General features: G+C 60.0%; 1 protein-coding gene across 4 annotated transcripts in view; it reads left to right on the top strand.

Annotated features, from left to right (window-relative positions):
• SCUBE1 (signal peptide, CUB domain and EGF like domain containing 1) overlaps window positions 1–26,103 on the top strand; it is an 80,847-nt gene that overhangs the window by 3,520 nt on the left and 51,224 nt on the right. For 3 of the 4 annotated variants that reach the window (XM_045577070.1, XM_036425501.2, XM_036425498.2), the window contains exons 2-3: window positions 177–323; window positions 14,894–15,022. In XM_045577070.1, coding sequence (XP_045433026.1) covers window positions 177–323; window positions 14,894–15,022 — 276 coding nt within the window. The remainder of the gene's footprint in view (window positions 1–176; window positions 324–14,893; window positions 15,023–26,103) is intronic. The other variant, XM_036425499.2, reaches the window with a different exon arrangement.

Below are 26,103 nucleotides of genomic sequence, written 5' to 3'. Positions count from 1 at the left end.
TGGCAGAGAGCAGCTGCCCCTACAGTGCCCGAGGCCACTCGTCACACTGGATGCTCACGGCGCAGCTGTGGCCGTTAATTAGTCCAGTGATCGATGTGGGGCCCGGCAGGAGGCGCCCTGCTCCACCGCCCGCCTGCCTCCGGCCACACCTCACCAGCGTCTCCCCTCCCCCACAGGGGACGTGGACGTGGACGAGTGCTCGGAGGGCACGGACGAGTGCCACATTGATGCCATCTGCCAGAACACGCCCAAGTCCTACCGGTGCCTCTGCAAGCCCGGCTTCAAGGGGGAAGGCCGGAAGGGGGAAGGCAAGAAGTGCGAAGGTGAGTGAGCCCAGCCAGCCTCAGGCCTCCGGCCACCGCCAGGGTCCCCCACCCGGGGGTGGAATCAGGAGTCCTGGGGGCCTGGCTCCCCCTGGTTTGGAACTTTGGGGTGTTTAGTTTTGAAGAAATTGAGATGAAGTATTGCATGATCGATTGCCCGTCTCCCTCGGCGGGACGTGTGTGGGGTGAAGGCTGGAGGAGACAACCCCAAGCCTCCGAGGCACCCCATGTGGCCCGGCTTCCGAAGGACCTGCTAGTAGCTGGCCACAGCGTGGGGCTGGCTCAGTGACGAGAGCCGGGCAGGGCCTGAGAGATGTGCTGTCTGTCTGTCCGGCCTTCCTTCCCTGCCCTGGGGTGCTGGCTTGACCGTCTGGCACCGGACACCGCCCTGCCAGGCTGAGAGACAAGAGCAGCTTCCTCTCTCCAGGCTGGAGGGAACTGGGGAGCTTTGTCCGGGAGGGTCTGGTGGTTTGTCTGACTGCGGGCCTGGGGAGGGCCAGCCTCCGGGGCCACAAACAGCACGTGGCCCACGTGCACCCCAAAATGAGCAGCTCTGCCCAGTCCCCCCGCCTGACCCACTGAGGCCCGGAGCTCTTGGCGGCACGGCCGGTGCTCACCGGGCTTTGAATCCCGGCCCGCGGTTCCTCGCCGGACCCTGCCCCCACGTTTCCCCGTGAGATTTGTTAGCAAAGCGACACATGCGCTTCTGGACACGCTTCACAGGAGTTTTGCCAAAGCGGCTGTGCCTTCTGGGGACACTGGCTGTTTATCCTTCTCGTTCTGGGCATCCCCCAAGGCCGCGGCTGGCCGGTGACATGGCCTGGCCGTGCTGTGTGGCAGCGCCCTGGCCTCCCTGGGGCCCGGGAGCCGGGGGAGCTGGCGCCTGCCCACAGCCCTCTGGCCGGAGGCCAGGCCGAGGCGGACCGGGTAGGACATCAGCCAGGCGCACGCCTGGCCGGCTGCCGGCAGCGCCCGGGGGCTGGTTAGCTCGGTGGTTCCAAGTGGCCTGTTTTCTGACCCTCTGCTCCCCGCTTCCAGCCCAGCGCTCTGGCCAGGGAGAGCTGAGGGTGACTCCATCTCTGCGGTTCCAGCCACTCCCTCAGCTCGTCCTCCTCCGGCCCAGGTCTCAGGCCCCTTCCTCCAGCCCTGCCAGAGGCCACGCTCGGCCGCCTACCTGTCTCCCTGACACGTCCCAGCGCCGGCTTCGGCTGGAGCCCGGGCGGGCTCACACGTGCCGGCTCGATGAGCCCACATCCTCTGTGTGTGGATGAGAGGGAGGAGGCTGACTGTGTGCCACCAAGTGCCAGGCCTCCCTTTCCCCGGCCTGGCTCCAGCCTTGGCCCCTCACCTCCTGAAGGAACACACATCCTGGCCACACAGACACTCGCCGGGCTTTCCCTCGCCTGGAGCTCCTTCCCCACCTTTGTGTTCTGGCTCACTTCTCATCATGCTTTAGATTTGTCTCCTCCAGGAAGCCCTGGCTGATGCCTCCACCACACACACACACACACACACACACACACTCCACTACACACACACACACACACACACACACACACACTCCACTACACACACACACACACACACTCCACCACACACACACACACACACACACACACACACTCCACCTCATACACACACACACACACACACACTCCACTACACACACACACACACACACACTCCACTACACACACACACACACACACTCCACTACACACACACACACACACACACACATACATACACGCACACACACGCACACGCACACACAGCTGCTCTAGCGCCTCCCCCGCTCCCCGGGCTAGCCTCCCTTCACAGCACCTCTGGCTCTGGGTTGTGACGACGTGTCCTGCTCCCCCACTAAGCTGCGCGGCCCTGGGCTCGGTGTGGGCCGCCACCTGCAGGGGAGCTCGGGCTCCCTGTGAGCGCCTCAGCCGCTGAGCACCCTGGGTTTGCCCCAGGTTCCAGCTCTGGGGTGGGCCTGGCGCTGGCCGGAGCACAGAGCACGTTCCTCCGACTGGCTCTCCAGCCCAACTTCGTGAGCCCCGCGAGGTGCCTGGAGCGATGCGAGGGCCCGCGGACGAAGGCTGTCTGCCTGGTGAGAGCGAGCAGCAGGGGGGCCGGCCCGGGGCTGCCGCCCACCTCCGATGGGAAGGGTTAGGTAGTCTTTTCCCTCCTGAGCCTCAGTTTCTCCTTTGGCTAGATGGGCCCAAAATACCCCCACCGCAGGTGGTGGTCAAAGCAGAGACAAGCTATTACCCTCTGTCAGTCTGTCAAATAGAGGTGATAAAAGCACCGGCTTCATGGAGATAGGGAAGGATTGAATGTGTAGAAAGGATGTGAGCATAACCTGGCGCATTGGATACACTCTGTAAACATTTCAGCATGCTACCGAGCTGCTGGGGATGGTGCTGGGGATGGTGCTGATGGGATGGATATGTTCATGAGGATGACAGTGATAATGACTGTGATGTTGATGGTGAGGAGGAGGATGGTGATGATGACAATGAGGAAGATGTGGGGGAGGAAGAGGATGCTGAGGATGAGGATGTTAATGAGGAGGAGGATGAAGATGATGATGATGATAGTGATGTTGCTGATGAGTGAGAAGGATGAAGGTGATGAAGATGATGATAAAGAGGAGAATGAAGATGTTGATAATGATGATGATGATGATAGTGAGGAGGATGACAGTGAGGAGGATGAAGATGAGGATGAAGATGATGATGATGATGATGATGGCAGTGAGGATGAAGATGATGACAGTGATGTTGATGATGACAGTGAGAAAAATGAAGATGATGATGACAGTGAGAAAAATGAAGATGATGATTACAGTGATGATGACAGTGAGGAGGATGAAGATGAGGATGAAGATGTTGATGATAAAGAGGATGATGAAGTTGTTAATGATGTGATGATAGTGACTTTGAAGATGAGGATGAGAATGCTGATGATGGTAACGATGACGGTGGTGATGATGATGATGATGAGACCATGATTAAGCTGATGATCATAAGGTTGTTCAGCATATGAAACTGGGTGTGGCTTTGTCTTTTTCCAGCAATTCCCAGATTCTAAAATGGCCGGGAAATGTGAGGTTCTGGTTCATTGGTGATTTGGATAAACCATATGCATATATTCATATCCCCATGGAGACATACGGACACGCGAGAACGCACACTAAGATGACAGTGACAGAAGGCTTTCCCCTGTTCCACCAAACCTCCTCAGGGCCAGAAATGCGCTGCCCTGCCCTGCGCAGACATCACCAGTCCATCGCCGCACCTTCCCGGCAGCACTCCCTGCCCTGCGCAGACATCACCAGTCCATCGCCGCACCTTCCCGGCAGCACTCCCACTTTGGGAAGCCGTTTGCCTCCCGGGCTCTCTGTCTGCGGGTCCTGAGTTGGTGTGGGTTGGCAGAGACTGGTGTAGGAGATGGGGGAAATGAGGACCCTGTCTTGAGATCTGATAGACAGCGCTACTTACTGTGTTAAGCACTGGGGACGGATTCTCTGCAGCCATGCCAGAGCACGCGGCTGCCACAGCGGCCACGTCTCCCCAGTCCTTCACGGGAAATGGACTCAGGGTCTGGGAAGCCCTGGTGGGGTTGAGGGGGGTGACTGCACCTCTTAAACCCTTTACTGTGTCATCTTGCAACTTCTGCTGGTTGTATATGGCCATCCCTTTTGCACACCCAGCCCCCCAGGCAGCCCGCCCCGCACTCGGACTGTTTCTGAGCACGCCTTTGAGGCCATCGTGCCATGCAGTGCGGCCCATGAGGTGCGGGGATGGCTGAGCCCTTCTGAGTGCAGGCACTGTGTCAGGGGAGCAGTGCGGGGCCCATGCAGTCAGCTGGCAGGAGGCTTGCTTATTCAGGCTGAGGGGCCTCAGACTGGTGGGAACGGCTGTGAGCAAGGCTGAGGGTGACTCCGTCTTCCTGATGGTGTGCATCCTGACAGCGTTTGAAGTACTCGAGGTAAATCTGTGCATGTGCAGAGTTGGAAGGAACATGAACAGGTCCAGGGAAGTCCCTGTGCTTTACAGATGACCACACCAGACCTATGCACACCTCTCAGACCTATTCACACCTCCCCAAACCCATTCACACCTCCCCAGGCAGATACACACCTCCCAGGCCCATTCACACCTCCCAGGCCCATACACATCTCCCAGACCCATACACACCTCCCAACCTATTCACACCTCCCTGGACCCATACACACCTCCCAGACCCATTCATACCTCCCAGTCCCATACACACCTTCCCTGACCCATTCACACCTCCTAGACCCATTCACATCTCCCCGGACCCATACACACCTCCACTTAGGCCCTGTCACTTTACATTTATGTTTCCCTGTGTGTCCTCCTGGAATGTGGGCCCCTCAAGGGCAGGATTGGTGGCCTGTTCCCCTCCGATCCTAGAATCCAGCACAGGCCTGGCATAGGGCACGAAAGGCTGGGAGGCTGGATCGCAATGGTCACCTCTTCCAGGAAGCCTTCCCAGCTGCCCCAGACAGGTGAGCTGTCTGTCACTGTGGCACCCTCCTCCAGAGCTCCTGTTACACTGCGTTGCGGTGACCTATGTGACTTAACTTAATCCTGGCCCAGAGCCAGCGCCTCCCTCCTCTGAAGGTCTCACAGGCGAGGAAACAGGCCTGAGGAGGAAGGGCCTGGTGAGGACATCTGGTGCAGAACTGCAGCAGAGTGAGGCTGGGGAGGTCAGTCTCTAGCAGAACCTGGATCCAACCCTGGTCAATTGTGGGATCCCAGCAGAGGGCCACGCCCACCAGCCTGTGTGGACAGATCCAGCTCCGGAGTCGTGGAGGGGGCTGCGGAGGGAAACCCTTTCCTGTGCCCACCACCACCCCCTTGCTGCCGCCAGCCCATCGGAGCCGGACCATGCGAATGCCATGGTCTCAGAACACATCGCCCATCGTGTAACTAGGAGGTGGCATCCCTCGGCTTGGCCAGCACTCAGCTGACCACTTAAAGCTGCTGTCATGCTCCGTCCTTCTCTCCCTAACCACATCCCAGCATCACTGCCATCTTTCTATTCAAACTTGCCAGCTCCCTCCTGCCCCAGGGCCTTTGCATTGTTCTGTTGCCCCAATCCTTCATGTAGCTGCGCATCCCCAGCTCACCAGATCCCTATGCAGAGGCCTCAGACCTGCACTGCTCTGAGTCAGTTTGCGCTCTCTGTACCGAGGGGAAAGGTGGGGTGAAGAGGGGCAGGCTGAGGTTAGGAGGGGGCATTTCATCCCCTTTAAATGCTCAACTCGTTTCATCTGAATTGCTTTGTTTTCATAGACATTTGCGAAGGAAAGGACCAAATTGTAGCCTGGATTGGGTCTTGCTAATCTTAATTAAGAGCTCTCATTTATAATCAGGACCAGGCCCCGAACGAGGAGCAAATTCCCTCCTTGCACGGCCTGTTGTTTAAATAGCGAGGACCCTCTGGGTCACCGCTGTGTCCCTCTTGCACGTGCCTCTTCCTCACGGCGCACCCCCCCACCCCCCCCGTCCCCCGGGTGTGCACTTAACTTTTAGACCCTTCGCTCAAGCGGTGTATTCCTCTTGCGAGTTCCAACCCAGGCTGCCTCCAGAACGCTATAATTAAAACTCTTGGGGGAAATCAATCTTTGTTTTGGCCACAGTATATCAAATGTATTATTATTCCCCCCCCCCCCTTTTCTGTGAAAAGGGGAGAAAATGGCATCGGAGATCACAAAATTAGCACGTGTGTAATGAATGTAGTCACTTCCTGACGGGCCTGTCCCCGGGGCCTCCCTGTCCGTCACTGAGGCTGGGAGATTACAGGGCGTGCTGGTAAGTGTTTTAACAAAACTCCTAGTAACACTCCCAGTGACCCGTTTAGTCTCACATCAAGGAAAAGAAAAAAAAAAACACCTTAAAACCAATCGGCCCTCTTAGGGAATGAAGTCTATGACCTTATTAAATCGTGTTCGTCCTCGACATTGTACACTTCACTGAAACTCCAGGTAAAATCCTGCGTTGGGGGAGGCCAGGAGAGGCCAGAGGAGGTAGGCTGGGGCGAGGGGAATTCTTCGCGTCTTAAAACATGCAATTATGGGTGCAAACTCGTACCTCCTGGCCCGGGATGAAAGCCCGGCCCCGGCTGGCAGCAGGAGGAAGCCGATGGGATGACATTCCAAGCTGCCGTCAGCGGGCAGTGAGGTGGCGTTGGCTGCAGAGGGCCCGGCTCTGCGCAGAGTTTAGGCTTCTTGGAGCCTGCATCTGTTTTTGGAAGAAAAAATATATATAAAGCTCATATCTGTTTTTAGAATAAAAGTATATATATATATATATATATATATATATATATATATATATATATATATAAAGCTCACACTATGGTCCTTTAAGCTTGGAAGCAAGTTCACATCCTTAAGCTCCGCTTGCCCGACTGTGAAATGTGTCCACCGGCCCAGATTCCGCTGAGTGCCGAGACTGTGCACTGAGCACTACTCTGTGCCAGGCTCGGTGCTGGGGCCAAGACATGCCTCTGGCCTCCCTGGCTGGTGGGAGAGACGGGCCCCTGACGGTGTGGAGAGGGCAGTGGGGGGGACACAAAACACACTCTGAGGGGATGAAGAAGAGAGCGTACCTGTGCGGGGGGCGTGAGGAGGGCTCCTTGCAGACTAAGCTAATAAAGCAGAGTGAGCGGCCGGAGCGGGCCGCCGTCCCATTCCTCTCTGGCCACCCAGGGGCGCTGCAGCAGGTCGCAGAGGCGCTTTGGGCTGTGCAGACTCAGTATGTCCCAGCGGCTTCCGGAGGCCCAGGCCCTGCCATCCGGGCCGCAGAGGCACCAGCCCCCGGTGCACATTAGAGCTGAGGTGGAGGAGGCAGTGTCTTTGTGTTAAGCTCCTTTTTTCTCTAAATTCCCATTTCTCCAGGGGTTGGAGGGGTCTCTGCCCCCCCCCAGGGGGCCTGGCACAGGCCCCGGCTGCCCCTCCCGCCAGGCCCTCTGCCTCCTCTTGGCCGCGTCTCATTACAGTGGCTGTATTTGTTTTTTCATCTGAGGAATGCTAACCAGAAAAAACCATTATTTCTAAGAAAATAAACGGCGGCTGCTGGCCTTTGAATGCTACTGGAATGGGTGACAGCCTTCCCCCAAGGCCTTGAGACAAAGCGAGCCCAAGGGTTGTGTGCGGGCAAGGTCAGGGGTCTCGGAGGGGGTGCTCGGGCTCCTCCAGATGGGCCAGGGCTGCGGCCGTGGGAGGAGGCAGCTGCAGCCCAGCGGCCAGCCTGGACTCCGGCCTGGTTCTAACGGCCCCGGGCTGGCCACTCCCCGGATCCCGCCCATGTGCCCCTCTTCCCGGCGCTGCGGGCCTTGGCTGGGCCACCTGGCCCGATCTCGGGCAGAGAGCTGGTGTGGTTCTATGGAGAACGGTGCCAGCTCTGTGTGACCATGGGCAGGGCTGTGGACCTCTGGGCCTCAGTGTGCTAATGGCCAAGTCCAGGGCTGGGGCCAGGACACCCGGACCCCTTTGGACCCCTGTGCCCGGCAGCTGCTTCTTCAAGGTGCCCCTTGCCTGGTGGCACCCAAGGCTGGCTGTCTCTGGGGGTGGCAGGTGGGCTGAGGCCTGGCCGGGCACTGATGGGCAAGGCTGTCCTCGTGTGAGAGATGTCTGTCTGTGCCAGGGTCAGTCTCTCCCTCTCGCTGGCAGCACCTCTGGCAGCATCTGGCTGAGGGCAAGGGGCCAGCCGGGAAGGTGTTGGCACAGGAGGGAAGAAGGCAGGGAGGCACCCTGAGCTGGCCCCTGGGTCACGGAGATGGGAGTTCTCCCGCCGGCTGTCAGGGTCAGGCAGGAGGGGCCTGCAGCCAGCGGCCTGGGCTCCCGCGCTGGCTCTGCCGCTTGCCGGCTGCGTAATCTGGGCCAGGCAGCTCGGCTCCCGAGCCTCCGCTTCTTCCTCGGAGACAAGCCGGGCCCTGCTGCCCGGGCTGCGGTGAGGGCTGAGCCATGTGCGTGAGACGATGCCATTGTCGTTGCTGCTCCTGTTGTTGTTGGCAAGAACTCCGGGGTTTGCAGAATGAAGTCAAACCGCACAGCCTGCGCGGTGAGGGGAAGCAGCCTGAGCCAGGAGGCATGCGTTCAGGATGCTGTCGGCCTCTGACCTGCTGGTAAGATGGCGCCTCTGTTCCCAGCCTGGGTTTGGGTGCCCCTTTATAAACCCGGGGAACATCTCTCCCAGGTGGCGGAAACTTCATGTCTGATGGCTCTCCTGTTGGGTTCACAGAGCTTGGCCTGCAGCTCGGAGGTCCTGGGCTAAGGGAAGGGGAGAATGCCCAGGCTGTCACTGAAGGGGCAGAGCAGGCCGGCCCCTCCCCACTGCCATCCAAGCACTCCGCCCGCCAGCTGCCCCGTGGCCGGCTGCCTCGGGGTCCAGCAGGCCTGATGCCGGAGCCCGGGAGCAGCCCCCGAGAAGGCCCGGCTCTGTTGGGGGGAGAAGGGAGTCATTACCCGGCCCTCTGGCTTTGGCAGGCAAGTCCCGCCTAGTGCCTGGGGACCACAGGGCCTAGCACGCGTTCACGCTGGGCAGGTGGCATCTGAGGTCAGCTCAGAGGGAGCTTCTGTGCGGTTTCTCTGCGCCTGGCCAGAGCCCCAGGGACCCAGCTGGCACCGCAGACAAGAAACCAACAGCAGGAACTCTGTGAAATGTAAACAGCCTTACTGAGCTCGCTCACATACCATCCACTCCCCCCAGTCCAAGTCAGGGCCTTTTAGGAACTGACAGCTGAGCATTTATCCGTTTTAGGGCCTTTTCCTTACCCCCCCAAGAGCACCCTGCACCCCCTTAGCCTCCCTCTCCAGACCCCACCCCCAGCCCAGGACACCGCCGGGCTCCTTTCGTCTCCACAGGCTTCACACAGACGGACTCCCAGGGCGGTCCTTGGCGCCCGGAACGGCATTGACTTTGAAGCTGGGGGCCGGGCTCGCTTCCTGGCTGGCCTGGCGTTACCGTGTGACCTGGGCGGGCAGGTGACATCTCTGAGCCTCGGTTTCCCTGTTGTAAGAGAGACGCTAGGGCCTCTTCTCGGGGGTGGGGGCGGGGGTGGGGGGTGAAGGCCGCCTCAGCGTGGGGTCAGTTGGCTGGGGCTGCCACCACGAGGTGCCCCCGCCCGTCCCGTGCGGAGCAGGCCGTGTGGGGAGCACTCTGCTGCTTCTGAGGCTCAGGCTGCGCAGCACACGGCTCCTGCCAAGGAGCTCACAGCCTCCGGACACGCACACAGCAAGTGAGGGCAGTAGCAGAGTCTGCCGGGGGCGGTTAGAGGACCGGGGGCGGGGGGGGGGGGGGGGGAGTCACATCTGCCAGAGCATCAGCACCAGCGTCAGGGCGGAGGCGGTGAAAGCGTGGGTGTCTGTGAAGGGGCGCGAGGGCCCAGGGGACAGCGCGAGGGCCCCTGGGGAGGCCAGAAGGCAGCCCGGACCGGGGTCATCTTGGCTCACAAGCTGGAGAGGGAGGCCCTCCCGCCCCCTGGCTGAGCCACGGCCCCCGTGTGAAGTGGGGACGGAGAAGTGTACGGATGTGTGTTGGTTCTGCGTGACCTTTGACCTTTCCCACAATTAACTGCTGGGCCCACTTCTGACACTGTCTGGGCAGAAGGAGCCTGATCGATGGAGGCCCGGGCTCTGCAGAGAGCGGGGCTCATTACTCAGTCATTACAGCCGGTGCTTAACCCGGAGCCGAGGGGGAGGCCTAATCCTTCCTGCCGGCGGCTCTGCAGACTCCCTTCCCGCAAGCACCATCAGCCGCAACCCGATTAGCATCATTCACCGAGGACTCTGCTTCCTCCCTCCGCCAGCCTCTCCGAGGGCCTGACCGCGGAGCCCGGTTCTCCCGGGCCCGGACAAAGGCCGAGACGGCTGCCCGGCGGCAAGGGCGTCTTTGTCAGAGCACTGGGTCCACCGTCTGGGAGCGATGGGAGGGAAACGCCGGTTCCGAGGGGAAAGGAGACGTTTGCGGTCCTGACCGGAGAGGGGAGGGCGGGGCCCGGGGCCCTAACCTCCTTTTCGCACTGTAACGCCTGTGAGCAGTGAGTCCCTCACCACACGCCTGAAGCTGACTCAAGATGGGACACCACGTAGACTTCAGTCTTTAAAAAACCCTTCTTCCGAGAAGATCCCCAGGCGGATTCCCTGGAATAGCATTAAAGTCAAAGGAGAGGGTGCTCTGACTCACTGCGGTGCAATCTTTCTAGAACCTCCGCACACGGAGTAGCAGCTGTCCCATGGGGGAAGTGAGAGGTGATTTTGAATTAAATGGAAAAATCCGAACGTGCCTCCGTGAGAGGCCGGCACAGGACGCGGCTGCGAGCTGGTGCGGCTGCGGGTCCAGCACAGGAGACGGGGGCCCTGGGGCCTGAATTCCCACGCGGCTCCCCTGCTGCCTTCCTCTGCTCTGCCTGATGCCGGGAGGGTTTTCTGTTGGGAACTGCATTTTCATTTAATAAAAAATCCCAGCCGGAGAGAGGGCAGGGAGGCCTGGACTCCCGCCCTCAGCACAGGTCAGATTCAGATGGTTTGTCCTCCCCGCCTTCCCGCTTGTAGGACCATCCCTGCCACCAGCCCTCACCCTCGAGGACAAGGACGGACATCGCCTCCCACCTTAGTGCCTCTTTGGAGCCTGGAGTGTTTTTAAAGGTTTGCCTTCCTGCACCCCGAGGACGCGGCTCTGACAAGCACAGCACCCGCCCTGGAGCACGGCCGCCGGCTCCGGGCTGGGGACGGGCTCGGCCACGCTATGCCCTGGTCTCTGCGTCGTCAACGGGGCAGCGCTCACACCTGCTTCCCAGCAGCTTCCCCACTCCGCCCCTGCCTCAGCTTCCCTATGATGTTCTCCTCTGTCCCAACATCCTCTCTGTGTCTGTACCCGTTTCCCTCCTCTTACAAGGACACCAGTCATCGGATTAGGGCCCACCCAACTCCAATATAATCTCCTCTTAATTACACCCACAAAGACTCTATTCCCAAGTCAGGTCGCACTCACTGATAGCAGAGGTCAGGACATCAGCACATCTTTTTTTCGGGGTGACACAGTTCAACCCACAACAGTTCGTTAAGAAGAAACATCCAGCCCTAGCTGGTTGCTCAGTGGTTAGAGCATTGGCCCTCAGACTGATGCTGGGTGCTGGGTTCAATTCCCAGTCAAAGGCCTGTACCTCGGAAGCAGGCTCCAACCCCAATCCATGTGTCTCTCTCACATGATGTTTCTTTCTCTCCCTCCCCCCGTTTCCACTCTCCCTAAAAGTCAATGGAAAAGTATCCTCAGGTGAGGATTTTTTTAAAAAGAACTAACACCTAGAGAGCTTGGCTCTGCCCCCCTCTATTACTTCCTCCTCTCCTGGATAAACAAATGGGTGAATAATAGGTGATTGGATGAATAGGAGGATGGTCAGCTGACTGGATATTTAGATGGATAAATTCTGCATGAATAGACAAATGGAAGGATGGTTGGGTGGCTACTTGAATGGGTAGCCAATACAGTGATTATATGGATGGATAATGGATGGGAGGACAGGGCTGGCCATTTGGGTAAGAGACGGAGAGGTGTGTTTGTGTGGACGAGTGGGTGTTTGGATGACTGGATAATATTTTCTTGGTACACAGTGTACATGTGCCAAGGACCAAACAAAGGACTTTGCCAAAGCCTGGCATTCCATGGGCACTCTGACTTATTAGGAAGGACGCAGGCTTTGTAGACAGAAGGCCTTTGTTCTGACCTTTCTCCTTCCACTGACTGACTGGTGACCTGAAGCGATTACCTAACCTCTGTGCACTTCAGTCTGAGCCGTAGTATGGAGCTAAGATGCCTACTCCAGAGCTGCTGAACGGGCTGGCATGTTCCAGGAGTCGATGCCTGCACACTTCCTTCTGAGATACAACGACGGAGGAAGGGAGGGAAGCAGGAACACGAATTCTTTGACCCAAGTGCGAAATACAGGTCCTTTCCCTCAGCCTGACGCATCCAACCTAAGCCACCAGGAAATCCCACTCTCAGAGCTGGGACCAGCCCCCTTCTGCAGAGTCACCTTCTGGAATGAAGGAAAGGAGGGGGCTGCTGGTTCTGATCCGATGGCAGTGGAAATGGGTGACCGTGGGCAGGCGGTACCCATGTTGATGGTGCAGGAAAGCCATGCTTTGGCAGTTGATTGGATGTCCACAGAGGCGGAAGGACAGTCACTGGATGGGTATCCCAGAAAGTGCCAGCTGATGGGCTCAAGGCGGCCGCACTGCCTGTGGAGTGTCTGTGGGAGGTCCACGGGGAGAAGTGGTCGGTGGACCTGGGTGAAACCCACCCGGTGAAGGTCAAGGCTGCAGAGACCAGGGGATAATTAATATCTCAGTCTTTATAAACCCAGTCTTTTCCAACATAAAACCTTGTATCCTCCTTTAATGTTACTTAAAATGTCTAAGTGCATTAAACATATGATTAAGAACAATTCAAATGACTTGCAGAACTGAGTCTGCTTCCCAGCGGATGCTGTGGCCACTGCAGACAGGTTAGGAAAGCCCAGGCTAGCCTGTCCGCCCTCCCGGCGGCTGTGCGGGCCGGCACGGGAGCGGGCCCACAGCCCAGGCCCGGAGGCAGGCCTTTCAGGCTGTCTTCACTGAAGTGAGCCCCGCAGGTGCTCCTGGCTGGCAGGGGTGCTGGTGACAGGTCCTGGTCACCATCAGAGAGCTCACTCCCGCCTGAGACAGCCTCTACCGTCCAGAAGGGCCTGCCTCCCTGTGAACGCGAATTGACCCCTGGCCTACCCTTACTGGGTGGACCAATGTGGACGGCGTGGAGCCTGGTGTCTCTCTGCGCCAGCTCCTCAGGCATGTGAAGGAGCGGCGAGGCTTGCATTTACTTAGTCCCCTCTCTTCCCCAGGCTGGCCCCACCCCAGCTTCCATAGCTGAACCCACCTCAAAGACCCCTCTTCAACTGCATAGGAGACGGACCGTTCTTCCCAGGCAGTAGCCTCTCCCGAGGCACTTCCGGTCCTGCTTAGAGGGGCACTTCCGGTCCTGCTTAGAGGGGCACTTCCGGTCCTGCTTAGCTGGGTACTTCCGGCCGTGCTTAGAGGGGCACTTCCGGTCCTGCTTAGCTGGGGCACTTCCGGTCCTGCTTAGCTGGGGCACTTCCGGTCCTGCTTAGCGGGCACTTCCGTCCTGCTGTGTCGCATTTCCGATTCCGCTGTGAGGGCACTTCCGCCTTCCCCATCCCCGCTCCTCTGGTTTCCGGGTTCCCCGTGGCGGTTGAGACGCGGCCATTTTGGCCGCCTGGGCTCCGGGCCGGGCCACACTGGTTGGAACCCCGCGGGTACTGCTTTGAAAGGCGGTGACCTTTGGCGGGCTGTTAGCCTCCCGTGCCTCCGTTTCCCCGCTGCCCTGCGCAGTTGGAATAGTGGTGAGAGCGCCTGCGCCACCGAGTCCGCGTGGGCCTGAAGGAGACCGGGCCTTATGGCGTTGTCCGCTCGCTGTATGGTGACCGGGCACTCCTGTCACTCTCCGAGTCTCCCCAGTCTCTCTGGAGGGCCAGAACTGATAGCCCCTTGGACCCTGACGGGAAATGTTAAAAATAAAAAAAAGACAAAATAGCAAAAAGGGCGACCCTTCCAAAGGCTATTGGCCTTTGTTTCTCAGACAGAGCCTTTGTTAGAACAAGGACTGGGGCGGTAGGAATTCGGAATTCCGATGCTGACGGGAAAGGAAACTATTTGGAGGGAGTGTGCGGGCTTGCGGTCACTCCGCCCAAGGTTACACGTTCTGGCGGGATGCAAAGTTCCTTTCATCTAATGCCCCTGCTGCATGAGTCATGAGCGCTCCATCTGTGGAGGCCTTCAAAGGGGCGAAGAGATCCCGTTTGGAGGTGACACAGGGTCCACACAGGGTCCCCACAGGCTGTTAGTGTTGAGGCTTTTGAAGGAGGTGGAGCTGGGGGTGACTTGCCAGCTGCCGTGTGGTGGGAGCCGGAAGGTCTGGCACACGGCCCAGCTCTGCAAGGTGTGGCCAGCCTCGGTACAGAGCCAGGATCTTCACCTTAGTGATCTCTGGGTCCCAGCCCCCTGCAAGAGTTCTGATGAATTACTGTTGAGTCATCCCCTAGCTCCGTGGTTCTCAACCTTTCTAATGCCGCGACCCTTTAATCCAGCTCCTCATGTAGTGGTGACCCCCAACCATAACATTATTTTCGTTGCCGCTTCATAACTGTCATTTCACTACTGTTATGAATCGTAACGTAAATATCTATGTTTTCCAATGGGTTTAGGCTCTACAGCAGTGGCTCTCAACCTGTGGGTCGCCTAAGACCATCGGAAAACACAAATATTTATGTTATGATCCATAACAGTAGCAACATTACAGCTATGAAGCGGCAACGAAAATAACGTTATGGTCGGGGGTCACCACAACATGAGGAGCTGTATTAAAGGGTCTCGGCATTAGGAAGGTTGAGAACCACTGCCCTAGCTAGTCATGCCCAGGTGCCTTCGGCAGTGGAGGGGGGGAGACCCAGGCTCTTCCTCTGACCCCTCTCATGCCCTCGTTTTGCAGACATCGACGAGTGTGAGATCGACGCCTACAACGGGGGCTGCGTCCACGACTGCATCAACATCCCGGGGAACTACCGGTGCACCTGCTTCGACGGCTTCACGCTGGCACATGACGGACACAACTGCCTGGGTGAGTGCCGGGCTGTGCCCTGCCCGCCGGGCACACCTGCCGTGTGGGGCACCAGGGGAGAGCTGGCTCTCCTTCGGTCCTTTATGTTAGATTTACCGGAGCTGCCGTGATAACGTGGCACACATTGGGGAGCTTACGCGGCGGGAATTTCTTTTCTCGCCGTTCTGGAGGCTGGACGTCCAAAGTCGAGGTTTGGCTCTTTTGCTTTTTTCTGAGGCCTCTCAGCTCAGCTTGCAGACGGCCACCTCCCTGCCCGGTGTTCACATGGTCATTCGTGCATCCGTGTACTTGATGTCTTTCTCTGTGTGTTCGAATCTCCTCTTCCTAGAGGACTCCAGTCTTCACTGGAGCAGGGCCCATCCCAACCAATTTCCAATTTAATCCCCCCTGAGAAGGCCGTGTCTTAAACGCAGTCACATGCTGAGGTGCTGGAGATCAGGGCTTCAACAGAAGAGGTACTGGAGGTCTGGGGGAGAACAGTTGACCCCATAACGAGGATTCTGCTGTACTCGAGTCTCCTGGTTCGAGTGGACATTGTAAGCCAGTTTGTAACGTTTATCAGAATAATGGAAGCTTGCTGGATAAAATGGGAAACATGGAGAACAGGAACAAAAAAAAATTAGGACGCGTCTCAGTTACACTGGTGTGTTTCCCCTCAGGCTCCTCCCTGCTCCCAGGTGTGATTTCACCGTAGTAATCGGTGGTCAGCATGGTCTTTGTCCCTTAATTCTCCCTTGAACATCACATGAGCCTCACGCAGGTATGTTGACCTGGCCGCCCTGTTACTGCCATTTTCCCAGCGGCCTCCTCGTCTGTTAAGCCGGAGGTTGCTGAGGAGAAGGTTCAGGGGGTTGGTTCCTCCCAGGGCTTCCAGGGAGAATCTGTTCGGGCTCCTCTCCAGCTTCTAGCAGCCTCCGGCGTTCCTTCGCTTGCAGATCACACTGTCCCCTAAGCACCTGGCTGCTGAGTGACCTGGGCCGGAGGGCGGGAGCCCGGGGGTAGAGCCATGGACTGGGCAGGAGTGTGGCTGCGAGTAGTGACTGATGTCCCTGGCTCAGTCCCTCGCTGGCGGAGGGAGGGTGTGGAGAGCAGCCACCTGCAGCTGCGGTGAGCAGGAACAGATCACGTTGGGCCGCTGAGAAGCGTGCGTGCCACTCAGCGGGTGTTCCTGTCATGCCGGCCTCTGAGCCCGAGAGTCCCCGCTGTGAACGGGGCAGGCCCGCTGTGAGGGTGCGGTGGCCGGCACTCAGAAGGTGCAAATAGTCAACAGACAGGCATTACTCTGGGTCAGCGCTCGCCAACCTTTCGGACCTCAGGGACCACCAGTAGTCCGGACCCCCGCTTGGCAGCCGCTGCTCTCGGTGACCAGCCAGCCTTTGTGGTTGGACGATTAGGCTGTGCTTATCTTGCTTGTTTGCTTTTAGCCACGAGAATCGAGCAGTGATTCTGGGCACAAACCTTCCCGTCTCGTTTTCCTAATTGTGGCCTCGGCAGTTCTTCCCAGAGGTGGAACTGCCGGGTCCGAGGGGTATTGGGGTTCTTTATGGCTTTCGCTGCAGCGCTTCCTGAAGCACTCGGCACCCCTGCCCCCGTGCCAGCTGGAGTGCTGGTGGGTGGCACAGGGGCCGCGCAGTCCCACATGCTCTGGACCTTTCCTCTTCGCGGTGTGTCCACCTGAGATGCCCGGCCTGTTTCTGTTTAGTGCCCGTTGGCTCTCGGATGGGCCTGTTATGGGAAAGAGGTCTGTGACAGGTAATTGCACCCACGGTGAGCTCGGAAACGGGCGTCTGCACAGCAGGTGCTGAAGCCCAGAGGAGCCTGAGGAGACTACCCCTGCAAAGGTGCTGGTGAGGTAGTAAGGGTCCCCCCCAACTGCCCTTCCCCTGGGGGCCTGGTCCCCGCCCCAACTGGAGGGAGGGCAGACCCCTTGGGGAGGGCGGGGGCTTTACAGAGGAGGCTGCATGGAGCAGGGTCTCCAGAGGTGGGGAGCAGCTTGCGGGGCCAAGGGCACAGCCCGTTGGCAAGCGGTGGGTGGCTCTGAGGCCAGGCTCAGGGTGGGTGGCAGGAGCCAGGGGAGGTGGGCTGCGGAAGTGCAGAGCCTCTGATTAGATTGTAAAGAGCGGGCTGCACAGCATTTACTGTGCCAGATGCCGAGTTAATCACCGTCCAAATGCTGTCTACTGAGCCCCCAGTGCATGAGCCTTCGCTCTACCAGCCTGCCCTTTCTCAGGGGACGGACAGAGCACGTTTCCGTAGCTGATTAGCCTGCGAAGGCGGAGCCGGCAGGGCTGTGCAGTGGGTGGGACACACCCCCCACCCCCCACCCCTCCGGTGGTCAGGACGGAGCTCGGGAGCTGTCAGTTCTGGGCTCCAGTCCGGCCCTGCCAGGCTCTCAGCCATGTGACCTTTGGCCAGTCACGTTCCCCCGTGCCTCAGTTTCCCCTGTGAAGTGGGATTCGGAGTCCCGGGGTCAGGGTCCTCCGCGGATGGAATGCGATCGTGGCTGTGGAGCACCTAGCAGAGCGCACCTGGCGCGCTGGCCCTCGGGGAGGTGAACGAGGTGGGCCGTCTCCTGCCGTCAGGCCCGGTGGGGCTCCAGCCCGCCACCCACAGCCCAGGCCTTGCCTGCGCCCCGGGCCTCTGGCCGCAGCGCCCTCACTGTGCAGAGCGCGGGGCCGCGCCTGGGCTCCTGGCTGAGGCAGGCCCGTGCACACAGGGCAGTGAAGAAGGCTCTCTCCCCTCTGCTTTCAGCCGAGGGCAGGCCCTTCCCAACGGTCCTTCGGGCTTTTTCCTTCTCAAGACACAGCCCCACTCTGGAGGAGTCGGATCTTGGTACCAGCAGCCCCGAACCGCGCTGGCCACAGGCCCTCTCGGAGCCTGAGCGCCCGGTCCGTGAAGCGCAGTGAGGTGTGGGGTCAGCGTCGGGGCCGTGAGGCTCGGTAAGGAGTGGGCTTGCAGCGTGAGGGTGTCGCCTCGCACCCCGCACCCCCACGCAAGCTCGTGGTTTAGGACCGGTAGTCACACCCTCCGAGGGTCGGGAGTGCCTGTGTCTGAGGCCACTGAGTGACCTTGGGGGTGGCTGTGGCTGTGTGCGACGGGGAGGGCCGCCCCGGCGCTGGGTGGTGTCCTTTCGGTGCCAAGGGCGCAGGCCGGCAGCCACAGCCCTCAGCCGCCTGCCCCGGCTCTGTCCCCACAGCATTCATCATCGTCACCATCAGGGGAGGGTTTGCCAGCCTGAGAACACCGAGGCTATAACATAAACCCGGTGTTCCAGCGTGCTTCCTGCTTGGCCAGCCCCCAGCCCCGCGCTTACGGGGCTTGGCAGGAACACAATGGAGGCCCGTGTCCCGTGCGGCTAAATATGTAAAAGTCATTACGAGGCTTCAGAACCAGAACGTGTTCAGTCTGTTCACCCTTGACAAGTATTCCTACCTCGTGCCTGGGGAGGCTGGACTGGAATGGAGAGTTCAGGTCTCCTTGGAGTTCGTGCCAGAAAGTGGAGGTGTGCCGGCCCTGCTCCGAGCCCCCCTCCGAGCCCCTGGCTTTCTCCCACCCCCGGGGGCCTGGCACACACTGTCTGAGCCAAACTCTGGCTCCTGGCCCCCAGCCCACCCCTCCCTTTTGCTACTGCGTGGTCCTAAGTGTCATCTGTCCCTCAGAGAGACAGGCAGGGCCATTCGGACAGGGGGCTGTAGGGTCTCGGGGACCCAGACTGTGGTCTGGAAGGGCAGGTAGGGGTTCCAGGTGCACATGGCCCTCTGGGGACTTCTGACTCCACGGGGAGAGCGGCAGCCATAGGACGGGCAGAGGGGGGACCCCGGTGGGTGTTGGGGGTTGCGAGAGGCCGCATGTTGGGAAGTTCTGGCTGCCCTGTGCAGCCTGACCGTCTCTGGCCAGTCCCCCGGCCCCCTTCACAAGCCCTCCCCCATCGGGCCAGCCGGGCGGCTCTGCATCTCCTGTTCTGTGCCCAGAAGTCTGGGTCAAGAGCCTGTCTGGGTGTAACATTCCTCCCGACCAGCGCCGGATTCCTGAGCCCGAGGCCGGTGAACCCTGGCCGGGAGGCTGCGAAGCATTCCGAGTTAATTAGGAGAAGCGAGGCCGGCGGCCGGGGCTGTTTTCTTGCCAGAGCTTTCACAGATGAACCTCCTCTTCCCTTTGGAGCGGAGGGGTTGTTTTCTCGTGGAGATGGCTTGCCTGGGACCGTGCCCTGGAGGGTGGCCAAGTCTGTCCCCTGGGGAACAAAACCCTCTCTCTGTTTGACATCTTTATTGAGGAATTTCTCAAACGTAACAGAAAGTGACACCAGCGGGACTCAGACCGCGGTGAGATCCTCGCTCCACCCCAAATGGCTGCTTTTAGCATCGCAATTACCGAAATAGCAGTAGTTCTGCTTGAAAAATATTATTCCAAACTCCGCGCAACTGGACATAAGAGCAATATTGAGGCCAAGAGACTCGGCTTTTTTCATCCTAAATTAGAACCAGCAGCGGATCGCGTCTCCCGCCCCGCCAGGCGAGGCTCCCTTTCTCGGAGCCGTTAGTTCACCGGCCAGATGTTTCCGTCGGCCCCCGGCCCTCCCTGACTTACTGAGAAGCACGTTTCTCGGCGGCTCACATGGTTTTCCTGTGAAGAGGAGCCATGTACAGCCGGGCTCAGCGGGGAACGTGCTCCGTTAGCAGACCCCCTTTCTCGCTCACAGTGACAGCGCCTACGCTGGGCCTGGCCTGTCTAGGCAGTCCGCGTCCCTGAGGCGAGATGGGGCGCTGGGGGGTCTCTGCGGGGTGTCCCCCAGCATCCACAGGCAGAGGCCACGAGAACCCTCCCTACAGATGAGGGGAGCAAATGCTCCGAGAGGGCAGTCACACAGCCAGCAGTGGTGGGGCTGGGACCGAGCCCATGTCTGTGCATTTGCCAGGTCAAGGCCGTAAGCCACTGCCCACCCCCTGCCCCATGGTGCCCGGAACAGCACCAGCTCTGGGAGGCTGGCCAGCCCAGGGAGGGACCGCCCGCTGTTGGGTGTTAGCTGTGCAGAAACCCCAGTATCTGCCAAGCCAGGTGGGTGGGAGGCATGCTGAAGGGCAAGAGGGCTCCCCTCGCTCAGAGAATGAATGAATGAATGAACGAATGAACTTGTAAAAATACCTTGTGACCTGGGCCCTCAAACTCAGCAAGCCTCCATGCTGGGCACACGGAAAGAGGAGGTAAATTGGAGGGGCCTCTGTCCCAGGTCTCCCAGGCTGTGGAAAGGACAGAGATGCCCTCGGCTCTGATGGCGGCAGCAGCCATGTGAGCAATGACACCAGAGCCCGCCCTGGGTCCACCCGCTCGTTTGTGGCAGAAAGCCGCTCTGAGCACCTGCCATGCGCCCCTCGCTGTTTTACGGGCGAAGGCAGCCCCGCCCACACTCAGGGGCTTCCGTGGGTGGAGGCAGGGGGAGACACTCAGGAAAGTCAGTTCACGTTCAGTGAGGTCCTCTCCAGAGGCCATAAGAACACAGAGCACTGTGGGAGAGAGGGTGGGAGAGGGGGCCGGGCAGGGCTGTACCCTGAGACTGTTCCCGCATAACGCCCCCCGTGGAGCCACACAGCACCCTTTATCCCGGTGGGTGCCAGGGCTCAGAGGGCCGCCTTGTCAGTGCTCCCGGGCCTGGGACTCCGCTGAGAGCACGTGGAGGCGGGAAGCATCTGGAAACTTCTCTGCTGACGCCCCATCGGAGCTAATGTTGGCTGTGCGCCGAGCAGAGGCAGCCTCTCCCGTGGCCTTTGGCGTGGGCCGGCGTGGGCCTCCTCGCAGCACGGCCGCTGGCCCAGGAGAGGGAGACCAGGCCCGGAAGTCCTGCCAGCCCAGCCTCAGAGGTCACCTCCACTGCGCCGCACAGTCAGGGAGGGCCTGCGTGCAAGGACCTCAGTGAGGACGGAGAAGCCACCGTCTAAGTCTGGGGAGGGTCTTCCCTCCCGACAGAAGGGGGAGGACAGGTGCAGAGTCCCAAGCAGGGGCGAGCGAGGTGAGTTTGGGAACAGGTCAGTGTGCTGGAGGGTGAGGGGTCAGGGTCAGGGACAGGGCCTGGAGGCGCAGCCGGGAGTGGGCAATGCTGGGTGGGGCAGGTCCTGTGTGCCTAGAAGGGTGCTGAGGCTCATTCTGAATTAGCTGCGTGGCCATGGACATTTAAACACGGACTGACACCATCTTGTTGACATTTTAATTAAAAGGGATTTGCTGTGACTGTTAAGTAGAGAAGGTGTTACAGGGAATGAGGGAGCAACCATTGCAGAGGGTCCGGGGTGGCGGCTCAGCCAGGGTGACAGGGCGGAGGTGGGGAGAAGTGCGGAATGAGAAGATGTTTTGAAAACAGAGCCAACACGCTGTTTACGGCTGGATGTGTGGGAGGCGAGGGAGAAAGAGGATCAGGACCGCCGGCCAGCTTTCTGCCGGAGTGTCTGCATGGCCGCGCTGCTGTGGCTGAGACGGGATGCCGGCAGGAGAGGTTCTGCGGTGCGAAGAGGGCAGACGCTAGTCTGTTTGGCCAAGTTCCATTTGAGATGGTCAACAGCCACCCAGACGGGAATGGTGTCCAGTTCAGAAGTTTGTGAGTAGTCAGCTGAGGGCGGGGATTTTCTCTGCCAAAGCCATGTGGATATTTATAGCATCATTCAAGGGCTTATACAAACTATCAGCTCAAAAATTAGCCTGCTATACGTAGTCACACATTTAATTAATTCACCCCCATGGTACAGCCTCAGGAGCTCTTGGGGGGCATGGAAGCCAAGGTCGGAGCCCCATTCACTTAGAAAGGAAGCGGGAGCACCTGCCCGAGGCCGCGATGAGGAGATGGATGGCATCTGGCCCTGGAGAAGCAGAGGGCATCAGCCTGCCCAGCTTCACATCCGGGACCCGTCTCACTGTGTGGCCTGGAGGGAGGGGCTGAGAGGAGTGCTGATTTGACAGGGATGCGGCAGACTGATGAGAGGGGTTCTGTACAGCTCAGACTGTGGGCCTGGCATGTAACAAGGTCTCAGGAGATGTGACGTAGCTCGTTATCACTCATTCCTAGTATTTAAAGGAAACGGATGCATTTTCTGAGCTGGCAGAGGTGCAGAGGGGAGCCTGGGCCCTGGCGGTGTGAAGCCCCTCAGCTGGGGACGCGGGTTCCACACGGAGCCCCTCCACAATCCCCTGCTCCTCCTCCCCCCCGCCCGGGTCAGAAAGTTCCCGTCCTCGGGCACTGGTTTCTGTGCTCGTTCCTCGACGCGAGGGTCACCTGGCATCGGGGCTTCCGGTCCCACCCAGCTCAGCCCCACACCCATTCTGTGACCTTGGACGCATCACCTCTTCCTCAGTGTTGTTCTCTGCAGAATTGGCATGATCTCTCTGTGCCAGGATCAGAGGTGAAGGTGGATGAGCAGGTGGCTCAGCGGCAGCCGAGCGGAGAGAGGAGAGGGGAGGATGTGGGAGACGGACAGGGGAGAGGGGAGGATGTGGGAGACGGACAGGGGAGAGGGGAGGATATGGGAGACGGAGGGAGGAGAGGGGAGGATGTGGGAGATGGAGGGAGGAGAGGGGAGGATGATGGAGAGCGGAGAGGGGAGGATGTGGGAGACGGAGGGAGGAGAGGGGAGGATGATGGAGAGCGGAGAGGGGAGGATGTGGGAGACGGAGGGAGGAGAGGGGAGGATGTGGGACACTCTGCCCGCCCGGGAGCCCGCTGCACATGTGGGAGGCAGGCACCGGACGCTCGCACGTCCCCGGAGCAGCAGGCGCGCCCTCCCGGCAAGGCGGCTGCAGGATGAAAGGCCTCCCGCCCGCCCGGCCCTTTGAAGGCGCCTCCCATCTGGGAGGACAGCTGGAAGCAATGTGCTGCTCCCGGGCCCACTTATCCATTTATTTGTCTTCAGATCCAGCAGCTCCGAGCGTTTCTTCGAGGGCGGGGGCGGGGGGTGCCGACCGTTGCGATGTAAAACCAAACAGCTTGGGCGGCCGGGTAGGCATCCGTAAACACCGACGCTTTTTAAGGTCCACGCAGTGGTCTCTCCTGTTCTCTGCATTTATGCCTGCACACACACCCCCCCCCGCCCCCGTCTCGGGGCCCCCTCAGGTGACCTGAACACGCTGGGTCTGCAGGACGAATGGCCTCGGGCCACTCCTCCAGCTTCCAGCAGCTGTCACAGGCGGAAATTCTTTGGCCTGAGGAAGAGGAACACTGGTGCATGTCCATCTTTATAAACATGCTTCCTGCTCTCAGTCACTCAGAAGCAGGGAGCTGACGGAGCAGGGGGGAGGGAGGGGGAGGGAGGGAGCTGCTCAGGAGGCAGCAGGGCCAGGTGGGTGCCAGGTGAAGGGCAGTGGGCCAAGGGTTTAGACTTGCTGGGATCTTGGGACATTCCCGCCTCCCGGTGCCTCAGTTTCCCCGTCACATGTGAAGTAAAGGGATGGGGTTCCACCAGTGGTTTTCTGATCCAGGGGTTTGTTTGCAGAAGCAGAGCCTCTGTTTCACGGGAAGCCCGGGGAGGTGTGCCACTCCGGCTCCGGCAGGAAGGGAGGCGGAACTGGCAGGGCTGGGGCCCGGCTCTGCATGGCGCCGGCCCCCCCGTGAGGTCCCAGGGTGCCTCTAGCGGCTTGTGATTCCACTTGGCAGCAGGCACGTCCTCAGCGCGAGTGCCCGAGCTCTTGGTCAGGTCCCTTGAGTCCCCGCAGGTGCAGGCCCCCTCCTCCTCTCCGAACTGGACCCTCCTCCATGCTGAGCATCTTTCCTTTCCCCAGAGGTGCCGCCCTTCCCTGCTCTGGAGCGGCCTCGCCCTTGTCTTCCTTCTGCCTGCATTGCCCTCCCCATGCTCTCCGTCAGCACTCTGGCTGGCCCTGCCGGCCCCTCGGCATCCCCTCGGGATCCCCTCAGACTCAGCCACCTCGGAAGCCTCCCTGGGCGCACACCCTCCCCCTGAGCCTCCGTCTGACTCAGCCCTGAGCACCCCGCTTGTCACGGCCAGGGGGTTGGGCTCCCCTGCTTACCCAGGATCTCCTGGGGGGCGGGGCTCTCTGTCCCCGGGCCCAGTGCAGGCCCGTTTGAGTGACAGAGGGGGCCGGGGGGCCAGGAAGGGGCAGACCCTGACCGAGGAGCACAGCCAGAGGAGCACAGCCAGCAGGAGCTCCAGCCTGCCGGGGGCAGGGCATCAGCGGGGACGTGTCCTAGCAACGCCTGTGGCCCTGCGGCTCAGAGTCTTCCTCTCCACACCCAGCTCCTCTAGCCTCCGCTCTAGGGGAAGGGACAGGCGGACTCAGTGACACAGGAGCCTGGCTCCCGCTCCCCTCTGGGCCAGCTCTCCGCTCTCACTTTTCCTCCGAGACGCCCCCGGGAGGGGCGGGGTCAGGGAGGTGGTCTGGGTGGGAGCACTGGAGGCCTCCCTCTCTCCTGCTCTCCTTTGGGGTCAGGTCAGGGGCCACCTCCCAGGAGCCTGCCTTCCCCCGGGAGGACTGGGCTGAGAGGCTGGTCACTCCCCGGGGCTGTCCCGCCTCGGACAGACAGGCCTGGGTGCGGCGGCGCCGGGAGGAGGGCGCTCTGTCCGAAAACAGCAGAGAAGCGCCCGCTGCAAAGGGCAGGCCGGGCCAGCAGGCGCTGCTTCCTCTTGTTTTTAGTCCGGGTGCCAAGGACTTGGTCAGAACTCGAGAAATAAACAAAAATAAGTGTCTTGTGAAGGCTCCTTCAAAATATCCTGCCACCAGAGCAGAGCTGAGCCGGTGCCACAGGGCACCGTGGACAAACAGGCGTCCGAGCCTCCGGGCGGCACGCCCGCTGCCACACGCTGCTTGTTTGGGAGCAGCCCGCGCCTGGTGGCGTTCGGGATCACCCTGGACGCAGCTGGGCCTGCTGCCTGGACAAGGGCAGCGGTGACCCCCCTCCCAGCACCGCGGGCCTGGCCCCGGCTGCTTGTCGTGGCCATCAGCCAGCCCAGGCATTGCCCTCCCAGCCCCCTCCTGCCACCACCCACCGCGTCCCGGCCACGTGCAGCCGGAAAGAAGCCGGCAGCGGAGGCGCCTGGGCCCAGCAGCCAGGCCTCGCTGTGGGAAGTGGGTAGCCTTGGTCTGGGGTCTTCAGCCACCTCCTCGGTGCGACCTTAAAGGTGGGAGAGGCACCCCAGGCCAGTGTGCCCTCCCTGGCTCCCTCGCGGGCCGCAGGGCAGGTGCTGGTGGTGGAGTCCTCTGAGTGAGCCTGGGGGGGGGGGGGGGGGGGGGGGGGCTCCTCATCCCGGCAGCTGGCCTGGCCTGGCTCTCCGTCACTCCAGCCTGGCCTTCTCTGTCTGAGCGTGAAGCCTGTCCCCGCACCGCAGGCCCTGTGCTCCCCTCCCTGGCAGCCGCCGTCCCCAGGCCTCCGGCTTGTCCTGTCCCCGGAGGACAAAACGGAGGACTGGAGAGAGGATCAGTCCTCCTCTCTCCAGTCCTTGTTTTTTACTGGTTTTCAAAATTACTTGTAAATTCTAATCCTATATAATGAAGAGGTGATATGCAAATTCACCCTCACACCTTCATAAGATGGCTGCCTATGATCTTTCCAAAAAGCCCTGATTTTAAAATCGGGACTGTTTTAAAACGCCACGAGATGCGGAACAAATTGTTAAAAATTGGGACTGCCCCGCCAAAAGCAGGACACCTGGCCACCTTAGCCCAGTTGTTATAATGCATTCAGCCGCACAGAAGGTGGGAGAAGACGCTGGATTAAACTGGGAAGAATAATGCTGAAAGGTTCCGAATTCCAGGGCCTCCTCCCCCAGGTCGGAAAATGAATGCTGGAGAGTCACGGGCTGGCTGGAGTCAGGAGTGAGGGGCCGGCCGGAGGCAGCTCCCGGGCCCCCGGGGCTCCGTGGAGTTGTCCCAGGCGGTGGGTCGCCCTGCCCGCCCCGCCAGCGGGCTCTGGAAGTAATTGCAGGCAGCTGGGCCTGGTTTATTTCCGAGGCTGCTCATTAAGAACGCTGTCAGAGCACGTCCCTTCCTTCCTTAGAGCTGCTTGCTTTGGTTCCAAGATGTGTTTGTTTGCTTTTCCCCCTCCCCTCTCTGCAGTCCTCCTCCTGTCCCCATCAAAAGAAATCTGTGTC

The sequence above is a fragment of the Pipistrellus kuhlii genome, unplaced genomic scaffold, assembly GCF_014108245.1.
Source record: "Pipistrellus kuhlii isolate mPipKuh1 unplaced genomic scaffold, mPipKuh1.p scaffold_m20_p_81, whole genome shotgun sequence".
NCBI classification, from domain to species: domain Eukaryota; kingdom Metazoa; phylum Chordata; class Mammalia; order Chiroptera; family Vespertilionidae; genus Pipistrellus; species Pipistrellus kuhlii.
The sequence above is the reverse complement of the archived record's forward strand: the minus strand, read 5'-3'. Positions and strand labels throughout refer to the sequence as shown.